The 11,708-nt window shown below is 31.8% G+C and overlaps 1 protein-coding gene across 1 annotated transcript; it reads left to right on the forward strand.

Moving 5' to 3' along the window:
• The first annotated feature begins 1,157 nt into the window (after nucleotides 1-1,157).
• On the forward strand, nucleotides 1,158-9,028 carry LOC126964811 (succinate dehydrogenase [ubiquinone] cytochrome b small subunit, mitochondrial). Its single transcript, XM_050808085.1, has 4 exons — nucleotides 1,158-1,340; nucleotides 1,694-1,833; nucleotides 2,427-2,605; nucleotides 8,117-9,028. Exons 1-4 carry the CDS (start codon nucleotides 1,310-1,312, stop codon nucleotides 8,310-8,312), a joined length of 546 nt encoding a protein of 181 aa, XP_050664042.1. The 5' UTR covers nucleotides 1,158-1,309; the 3' UTR covers nucleotides 8,313-9,028.
• Nucleotides 9,029-11,708: the final 2,680 nt, after the last annotated feature.

An 11,708-nucleotide genomic window follows, 5' to 3' on the forward strand; every position in this document is an offset into this window, starting at 1 on the left:
TTTCTCTTTTGCTGTATAGGCCAGGGTGTCATTCCTCATGTGTACCGGCGGCAGGGACGAAGCTAATTGAAGTTACCTCTTGGTTACTTCAACTTTCAACATTGTACCGAAATTCTGGTTTCCTGTCAGGTAACTAGAAAGCTGTTCGCCGATTTTGAAGATCCGCTTCGATTTCGCATTTGCCTTTTCGAATCCTTTGCGCTGCAACCCAGGTTCGTTATGTTTTTGCAGCCAGTTACTTTAACTGACGTACTATTCCAAAATTTGATGACGAGGAGAAACGTTAAGTTTGTGTCAAAAAAAGCATTTATTAAATTTTTCACAATTGGGTAACCGTATTTCGGGATTTGCCTAGAACAAGTTTTTGGACTCTTTTTATGATTGCAGCTAGATTTTGCAAATCTTATGAAATCCTAGTATTTTTAGAATTTCCTATAAAATACAGCTTACATTTCAAAGATCTCTTAAAAAGTTCAACAAATTAAAAATAATCTTCATTTGGGAAAAACTTAAGATCAATACTTATTGATCCAAGTACCTAGTAGTTTTAATCTTACTTATTATTATGTGATGATACCATTGCTTTTTTCCTAACTTATTGATTTGCCAAAATGCCCCACAATCCCACATGACTGCACACGTGTTAAAGTCTTTAAATTATATTTAATTAAAAGTATACAACGCATTACGTGTGCAATGATGTATAGGGCAATGAAGTGCGTTATGGAGTTGTAGTCTGAAGATGTGTCTGTACTAATACAAGTCGTAGACTAGTATGACTTCAGCGTGAATAATACACATTGAGTACATTCGACGTGCTAAGAAATTTTCGAATAAAACTTAAAAGGAATTGCTTTTACTCATCTTTAATTGTTCATTGTTTTATTTTTTATCATATTTACGAGACAGGCTAATTAAGATGACATCACTATTAAAATTCTTTTGGAATAGATCCTCCTCACGCACGTCACGTCTTTTTAAGGTGTGAGGAAAACATTATGGATATTTTTTCGTTCAATAAGTAATTTATTACTCCCACAACATGGATGTCCTCCTCCCATCAACATAGTGTTTTAAATTCTCCTTGCCATAAAGGCCTAAATATCTACGTCAATTTGTTTTCCTCGTCTCGAAAAAAAGTGTCAGCTGTTACCTGTCAGTAATCATACTTCATAGCGGTGTGTTTGGTATCGGTATTTGCCATTTGGTATAATTTAGAAATTGTTTTTAAATCGATTATTTGTCTTATTGTAATAATCTATATTAATTTGAATTGCTAAAATTTGGAGTAAAACAAGATTTGCTCAAAATGGCATTTTCAATGTTTTTACGAAGACCAGGTGAGCATTGACATTTAGTATATTTGTTATATTACATAATAATTCGTTATTAAAGAAAGTTGTGTCAGCCTATATACTATGGGAATATTGATTATAAATTTATATAGTGTATCCAAAGTACACATATTTTGCTGTAATTAGATTGTATCACATCATTTAATAATTATTGACTACACAGCATCTATCAGTGGTTTATCATAGTCGCACAGCTTCTTTAAACAATAAGATAAATAGCTCTATTTTAATTAAATTTGTATCGAAAGTAAGCCAGAATAAAGTGACCTTCATATTTATTACCATAATGGCCCCATTTTACTTTGCAGAGATAAGTTGTTAGTGTTTTGTTGTTTCAGCATGTACGACTCGACTGTTATCCCAACAATTAGTGGCTCTGTCAAAACCTACACATTGTTCTCTCAATCCAAAGATGATTGCCAGCATTGCCCCTCTACAAAACTCATTATTGAAGTCTGAAACACCTATTTCAAATGTGGTAAGATATTCATTAGTTCTTTCATTAATATTTTAATATTAGGTAAGTTGACTTCTTGACTCTTAAATTTTTCGACATGTTTCTTTAGACTTGAACAACAACATCTCTAATTTTATAAATTTAAAACCAACAATACTACATAAATAATTGTAAATACAGGTGCAGAGTATGACTTGTATATTTTGTGGCATACTGAAATAAATTATTATTTCATATTTAGTGTACTAAAACACATATATAATTTTATGAAATAACATTTAGATTTAGTTATTACAAACTAAGTTATATATTGTTTTAGCAGGCTGTATTTGAAAACACAATATCTGCTGCTGTGTGTTTTGTGTGAAAATACCTTATATTTTTATTCGTAAATGTGTTAAGCCATTGTTAGTCATAAACTAATTTCATTTGGGTTTTTTTTAATATTTTACATCAGTATTGTTTTGATTGTTTATTAAGTGAAAAACTGTTTTAGAATGCCAAAAGTAGTAAAAATGTTTACTTTAGGAAAAATTACAAAATATTATTGATTTAAATTGCAGAGTTGATAACTTAAATTTTATAACTAATAAATTTAATAAATTATTTTTCAGATTCGGTCTTTCAAGTCATCAACGGTCCACGAAGAGCATCCACATGATCACTCAAAATTATGGGTTATAGAGAAACTTACGTCAGCAGCAATGGTGCCACTAATTCCTATTTGCCTAATGATGCCTAATAAGATATTTGATTCTATACTGGCTATACTTATTACGGCCCATAGCTTTTGGTATGTATTCTATAAATAATGACATATCATAGTGTAGAAGAATGTCTGAGAGATAGACAGTCATGATGAGGAAATTGCATGAGAGTTACTTAACAATTTAGGTTAGATTAAAAAAACCTGGAGTGTGCAGCTCTTTAACATAAAAACATTACATTTTTTCTTGATATTACTGTACACATAAATCTTCAGTGGGGTGCACATATTTCTTATTAGATCAATAGATTCCCTTTACCATTTTACCATCAAGATAATTCATCCTTTGCATCTCTCACTACTAAAGTATAATTCCGTAAATAATTAATTACACATTTCAGCAGTTGGTAAAATACTTCTTATAGTATGAATTACTTGTTAGACTAATACAAGTCACCATTAATATACTCACCTGCTTGTATTGCTCATCTGTGTGAAGCAGTTTTGCCATATTTTGCTGTTTAAATGGGCAAACTCTTTATCTTGTATATATAATCACACCTGCATAAAGTTTTCTAAATTTATTCAGTACTAGCTGACCTGACAGACACTGTTCTGTCAATAGAAAAATAATATGTAGTAAGTATTCGGGAATAATGCAGTCTAAAGCCATCAGAAATGTGAAATGTTATTTAATTAGTAAAAATGAAACAAACATATTTCTGAATGATCATACCATTTCACTACTGTTCCTTGTTTGTAGGCAAGACAAGTGGGGAGGAAGGGTTGTATCACATCAAGTTATTATATGCTGTAAAAGCGTAAAATATCTAACTTATTTAAAATAATAATTATCACTTTATGATTGCCAATTTTTTACACATGTCATCGCGTTTACATTATTTTATTATATTTCAAATGGCTTAGATTTTTTCCGACACCTCCAACAAATATTGTTAATGTATACAAAAACTTAACAATATATATACTAAAAATTTCCTCAAGAATCCATTAGTTCACCTGTTTTCAAACAGCATGAAAATTGGTGCTGTTGTATTTGTGTTATGGTGAACAGACAGATATGGTAAAGGATTTTGTTTTATACTATATTATGTAGTGATATTTTATGATGGCTTCAATAGGTCTTTGCTTCTGCATCGATATATCTAATATATAAAATTCTCATGTCGCAGTGTTTGTAGTTAAACTCCTTCGAAACATTGATATAGTGTTTGCTCATTGATATAGTGTTTGCTCTGCAAAAGAGAGCTGTTCGTGCTATATATCAGCTTGCTTATAGACATTGCCATTACATTTATGAAAATTTAATATATATGCACAAAAATCGTCACCTCTTTGCTCTTAATAGTGATTTTCATTATTATAACACTAGAAATAAGGGATTGCTTGTAACTAATTCTAGTAGGCTTCATAAGATACATAATAGCTTTAAGGGTAAATGTATACACTTCTATAATAAAGTCCCAGCCACTGTTCAGGCATTATCCATAAATAAATTTAAATGTTTTATAAAAAAATGTCTCTGTCGTAAATCCTATTACTGCTGAATATCTAAATGATCGGACAGCCTGGGACTAGATTGTGATTATTTTATAGCGATAGAAATGACTGTACAATATTGTATATTTTTATTGAAAAGAGCGCAAAAAAAGAATGCTGGAAGAGTTTCTTGGGCCGCTTCTTCTCTCTCAGAGCGCCATTTGTTTCCGAAGCGGTAGTAGTATCTAGTAGTATAAGAAATGACATCAAAAAGAATTCTAAAGGAATCAATTTTGAGAAAATAAATGCCTTTTAAGGGCTTGACCAATTCTCATGAAATATTGAGTGCATATTGGGTAGGTCTGAGAATCGGACAACATCTATTTTTCATCCCTCTAAATGTTGAGGGTGGTCCACGCCCAAAATTTTTTTTCTTAATTTTTTTGACATTTTTTTTAAATTTGTCTGATTATGAGTTAGCATTAAAAAATACATACAACTTAATTTCTCACCCATTTATGATCAACAGTTACTTTTGTATCGCGATTTTAATATTGGCAATACAACATTTGCTGGGTCAGCTAGTTGTTTATATAATTTGGTAACATTACCCCTCAAATGCAGGTAGTAAAATATCATAATAATGTGACCATAAAATTTTTTGTTTAATCCCTACAAATTTTTGTTTTAATTTATACTTCTATTTAGATTTGGCTAAATACAGGCCAATGCCATTATCTCCCGCACATTGCCCTGGCTCTTGGCATGCCTTGCATATATCACAATTCATATTGAAATATTTTTATTCAAAATAGGATACAATATTATTTATTAAAAGTAAAATAAAACACCCATTCGAAAAAGTATGCCTCAGACTGTGTTAGTGCTCAAAATAGAGGTTTAAACCACGGACGAGTAAAAAAAGAAAGACTCCGCGCCGTGATAATAGCAAGTACAACACCGTTGTGCTATTGTGTGTCCGGTTACGGGGGATACTAGTTACACAATTTTTTCACAACGCACGACGGCATTTTTAAAATATTTTATTAAAATGCAAACTGATCTGTCACAGACGATGACAATTCTCATAATGTCCGCCTATCGGTCTGTAGTAGTGTAAGTACACACTTAGACACGCGGAGATCCTTACATACTTGTTTCGCTTCGTCCACTTTGATTATTCCTTTCATACATGCTCTTCGGTTTAGATAATACTCTTGACCTGGCTTTTTTCAAGATGTCTCTGATTTGATCACGGAATGTCCGCCTAGGTCTACCCCTTCCATCACTTTCATTCACACTGACTGGTGTATAAACACTTTCTTAGTCAATCGTTCTTCATTAATTCTCTCGACATGTCCAAACCATCTCAGCATACCTTTCTCAATTTTTGTCACAACCTCTTCCTTCAGACCACAACGTTTCCCTATCTCACTATTTCTTATCCTGTCACTCAGTTTAACTCCTTTCATACTTCTCAACGCTCTCATCTCAACAGCATTTATTCTGCTTTCATGTTTCTTCTGCCATACCCAACTTTCACTTCCGTACATGAGTGTTGGAACCAACACCCCCTCATGCACGGCCAAACGAGCCTTATTAGACACCTTCTGCCTGTTAATACTATATATGTTTTATATGTATTTACATGTTAATCGGCTTGTTTTGGTGCTACACTGTTATGTACCTAAGGTGACACGGACTCTTTATTATTTTAGTCTAAACTCAACTTATTTTGACGTTTTCCCAGCTGTCATAATCTATCTAGACGTATAAATGACCTAAGGGATATAAAATACTCATCATTACTAAAGTTTGATGATTACCTTTAAGGCCATTTATGTAAGTATTCGCCGTAAGAGTCAGAGTGCATAATTCAATCCAGCAGTATTTTTTCATATAAATCAAAACCTTGGAATGAAATCCTTCTACTGTCTTTCTGGGTCGGTATATGGATCAGGGAAAACGCAATATTCTGGTCATTATTTGATGTTGCATTAAAATCAAATTCATTTTCTTAATTTCCATTATTAAAAAAAAAAAAACATTTAAAAGATTCTTATAAAGAAATAAACAATTACCGCGAGCATTATTATTTTTTCTCTTCCATAATTATTAACAGAAGAAAATTCTGCACACAATAAAGAAATAATGGAGCAAATCCTAGTTAATACCACTCATCTTTCAATGTTGCTCGCAAGCGGTTCGCTTAGAAATGACGCGATCTGCCGCTAACTACAGTTGTAATGCGATAGGTACCGTTGAGCGACCTTAACCATCACCTTTTTCTCGTCCTAATCCACTAAAAATAAATATTCATTGAATACTTTTGTACACTAATATATAAGATTTATTCAACATTGTCCAAATTCAGGGGTTTGGAAGCTTGTGTGGTGGAATACGTCCGAGTCCTACTATTCGGCCCCACCTTACCCAAAGTAGCAATGGGCATTGTGTATTTCATCACAGTACTGATGCTTGGCGGACTGTTCTTCCTGATCTTCAATGACATTGGCATGTGTCGAGCTTTCTGGCGGATTTGGCGGAATATGCGAAAGTCTAAAGATTCGCCACCGCCAACGGTTGGCAGTTTTTGAATTTGTAGAAAATATTTAGCAGTTATATTTAAAATTTGGTGGATTTGAGTAGCCAAGTAAATTATTATTTTTGACATTATTTGTAAGTTAGATATCGTAGTAGGTAAATGCTCGAGTGGCAATTGTAATTATACAAGATGTGTAGGTATATAGTTTATATAAATTTAATAACAGGAATTCTATTGTACTGCTCATAATAATAACTTGTTTATAGTACAACAACAAGCAAATGGACTTAAGCAAAAAACTCATATGGATTGTTTGCTTAACTCCATTGATAAATAAATTATTATCAAATATATGATATCAAAAAACTTTAAACTGATCGAAAGTACGTTATCTAATCAGTATAACGATATTAATAACTTTTAAAAATCAATTTAAGAAGTATCCAAAATTGTGATATTAAACACTCCCATACATTTAGTATGACATCAGTACCTAACAACATAATAAAACTAGCTTTAAATTGAATAATATTGATTTCTTAATAAGTACTCAATTTTGTATTCAAAGCATGTGTTCGAAGTGACGTCCTTACTAAATGTATGGCACTCCCAATTAATATCAAAATATTGGATAGTTCTGGTTTGATTTTTAAAATGTTATTGTACTGATGATATTGATTGTAGCGTACTTTCGATATCAGTTTAAGTATTGAGTATTTTATGATATCTATAATAGTTATGGAATAATCGGTTGGTCACACTTAATGATTACATCCTAGAACAGTGTTTCCCAACGTCCCACACCCCACAGAGGGGCAATTTGATACTTAAGGGGGCAATTTAAAAATGGATTCGACACGACTTTAACCCTTTGCCTTTAGATTATTTAAATGCAATGCTAGATATCGGTGACAAATTTAACAAAAAAGGCAAATTCAAAGAATGCATCATAAAACTTTTACTACCGTTTCCATCTTCATATTTAGCTGAGTGCGGATTTAGTGCTGTAAATGATTACTGATAAAAAAATAAATCGACTTGATATAAATAAAGCTAAGTAAATTGGAACTTAATATTAAATCTCTGTGCAGCAAGCATCAAGCGAAAAGATCGCACGAAATCAATATAGAAAAATAAATTTAAAATTATTTTGAATTTCAGTTTTTCATTATATATTTTGAAAACTATTTTATAGTGATTTCTTCCTAAAACTTATGATTTATATTTCATAAGGGAACAGAAAAAAAAAAAGGTAAAAAATTATGTATGAAGGGCATAAATATTTTGGTTAAGGTTAGGGCATGGCCTAAAAAAGGTTGGGAAACACTGCCCTAGAAGTTCTCGCGAAACGCGCGGTAGTAGACTGCCAGACGTCATCGTAATGCGGGTGAAATTTCGATTCTAACGTAATGTCCGGTGATGGAATTCGACTCCCCGTCATAGATACTATAGAAGACGCCAGAGAGTATGCCGAATATAAAAAACCAATCTCTTTGGTGTTAGAATAAGAATTTCATGATCGGAAGAATAATTTCTTAAATTTTCCTTTTCAGGGGTCTGGAAGCTATAGCGGTTGACTACGTGCGAGCATCTATATTTGGACCAATTCTCCCCAAAATCGCCATCGGCTTAGTGTACCTTATTTCTATTGCTACTCTCGGCGGACTCTTTTATATAATCACTCATGACGTTGGTTTAGCTAATGCTATAAAACAATTATGGGCTGTAAAAGCAAAGCAAAATGCGTAAAAAATAAAAACAGAATGCGGTAAAAAATATTTCAATTAATCCGCCATACAAGAAGAACGCATTCTCACAGATTATATAATATCTAATTAGCAAGTTTTTGACATCTGTCAACAACACCTGACTTAAAACTATACTGACATATTGGCAATAAATTTAGAGAATAATATGATGGAAAAATAAGCTTTTTTTAAACAATGACGAAGGTACCTAATAATTATGTTTTGAGTTTTTTTTAAAATTAATCCATTATATTATTAAACTATTTTAAAAACATGGAAAGGCAATCCGGTCGTTATAGTTGCGAATCGTTTCACGTTTTGTTTTGTATAATAAGGTCGTAAATATTAGTCAATATGTTGAGTACAAATTATAATTTATTTAAACAGTACAAAATGTTAAACATGTTACAAAGTTTTACTTACAAGATGATTGTTTTGATTTGAAATGTATTTCGACAACTGTATTAATTTTTTTTTGAGACGTTTTGAGCCTTATTTGTAGGTCGAATCTTTCCGCGTAGGTACTTAAAGTTTGAAGTTATTTTATTCATCGAACAATGAGATTGTGTTCCAAATTGACTGTAAAACAGTATTCTTTTAACTCTTATGAAATTAACCGAAATGAAATAAATTAATCGGAATTATCTTGCCTAAGTTAAGTTGCGTAAGATGTGTTTGTTTTAATTTATTTATAGATAAATAGTATTTTAGCAGGTATGTTGTAGTTTTATTTTTTGTAAAAGTGAACATTTCATCTACAGGTTGGGAAAAATCGTTCGTAAAATTTAGAGGGGGCATTTTTTATTAACTTCGTTTCCCCACTTTTTAAGGTTGATACTTTATTAAATAAACACAAAAGTACTACAAAATGATCCTAGTTGATATTTTAACAAGCTGTCAGACCATGCAAAATAAACCATCTTATAAACAAGATAAGGGTATAAAAGAACTTGGTGAGGGAATAGTGTGCCGTACGGCACTTTCGATTTTGGTATGTCTGCAAATCAGCGCCCTGGGGCACTGCCAATTTTGGAAGGGTAAAGGCTGGCATGATTCGGCGCCATTTGCAAGCTATAGGTCAAAAATATTTAAATGTCAATAGCAGGTATGAACGATATAAAATTAAGCATGAAAAATTAATTGTAAAGTATTGACACAAAAACTATTTACACCAATACTTCTGTGATTTTTAGTGTCAAATGTTTGAAAATTTTAAAACATGTTACTATCTCTACAAAAACATGTTTTTAAAGGAGGATGGCGAGAATGCATGTATTTTGGGACCACTGAAAAAAGTGGCGTACATCATGGAAACTTATTAAGAGCTGTAGAACGTAACAATACTAAGAAAAAAGCAAATCGTAAGTAAGTCTAAAAAAGTGGGAGAAAAAAGATATAGGTACCTAAAAGTAAAATATAACCTAAAATTTTTCATCAATACCTATTGTTCATCCAATAATTTGTATCTTATGTTTATGCCTAATTACTGTCTGCTTAAAGATAATATAATATACAATGAAATAATATACAATAAAGAGGTAGATATCGCACTAGCGCGCGCAAATTGTTGCAGACAAATTCAGACAAATGTCGTAATTTCATTTAGTCGGCTAATAGAAGCGAGCTAAGCAGAACGTTTTCGTGGCAAGATACTAATAATCTAAAAGGCCAACTTGTGTGTTAAGAAAATGTAAAAACTATGTTTCCAAGATATATAAGAGTGAAGGTATTTCATACCATACGAAAGTATATAAAAGAACGTCGTATTTGTATTTTATCAAGATTTTATTTCTTATTTACAAATAAATCTCGAATTATTAACGTGGTGGTTCGAGCGAGATAGAGAATATGATGTCAACTTCAGCACGACAAGGACAAATAGCATGTGTCATAGATTAATCAACCAAAAGTGAAATCGTAGGCAAAATACATAGTAACCGCTTGATTGCGGAACTTGAGTTTTCTTGTTAGTTAGTGAGCGTCTTTCTAAAATAATATTATGATGATTATAATAAGTTCTGGCTTTTAAAGTCTTATAATAAAGGTGATTTAGAATGAGAATAGTAATAGCAGGCTATTTGATATTTTATTAGTAATCAATCTTGGAATGTATGTAACGGAGTACCAGGTATACTCGTAAAATCGACAACAACACATTCGGAACGATACGATAATACTCCGAATATATCACAACTACCCTGTCTGCTGCGGGATAGATCGTAGTATATTTTAGGGCAATTTAGGAAACGATGTAAAAAAGGCCTTGTTGCAGTGAATGTAATACGAGATAATTTTTAATAAACAAGTGCGTATATAGGTAGCTGAACTATCAAACTACAAAAACAAGTTTTAGGGTAGGTAGCGGACGTAGACAGTGAGTGCTATTTGCTTACGTAGGAGATTTTTCAATAACACTGCTCTTTCGCTATATTCCTTGCTAACTGCAGAAGAATCAATGGATCATTTTATTTTTCTCCCATATCTTATTGTAATAAACCCTCAAAAAAAAGACATACATAATAAACAAGAAATAATAATTGTAAACTTAAAACTTTTTGGGAGGTCTTTAGTAAAATTGTAAAAATGGAACCCTTATGTTTTTTATTATTTTAACTCATGAATGAATCGCATTTTACGCATAAATCACGGTGTACGGTAAAAAATGATTAATTAATTATTCTGTGTTTTTGTTACTCAAATACGAAGCAATTAGCAAATTAGACTTATCTCTTTTTCGCTTTCCATAATTGCATTTACTATCCTTCTTTGACCTGTGATCGTAATGTAGTGTGCTATTGCAATGATAAATTATTCATGTGTGCGTTTGTGTATCATTTACAAACACCGAATGTAGTCTAGGTAACCTATCTATACTTTTAAATACCAGTTGACCAGCTGCAAATAATTGAGGATTCACAATTCATTATTTTTTCTAGCAGGTAAGTGTCGAATCTTTTACCTAACCTAACCTACTGATTTTAATATCAAAAACGATAATAATCTTATTGTTATTCACAATTATTGTGAATTACTACTGAATTATTGATTTGAGTTTGATAGTGTCGGAATATCCATATATATAAAAAATGACTTGTCTTGTCAAATAATGTAGATGTCAATAATTAATTGCACAAAACGTTCCGATAGCGCAAGATGACCCATTTTTTAATAAATTACAATAATTTATATGTATTGACTCCCATATCTCAACAATTTTTGTATAAACTTATGTTTATAATTAACAAAAACATGAACTTGTACGATGCTTCCTTAATTTTTAAATTATGTTGGTCCTTTCTCGCCATCCTCCTTTCCCGTTAAGAAAATTGAAAATTTGGGAAGTTATAGGTTTTACCCCGTTTTTCGAAAATCGTGTTTTCCTCAGATCTCGACGTTT

The sequence above is a fragment of the Leptidea sinapis genome, chromosome 6 (assembly GCF_905404315.1).
Source record: "Leptidea sinapis chromosome 6, ilLepSina1.1, whole genome shotgun sequence".
NCBI lineage: Eukaryota > Metazoa > Arthropoda > Insecta > Lepidoptera > Pieridae > Leptidea > Leptidea sinapis.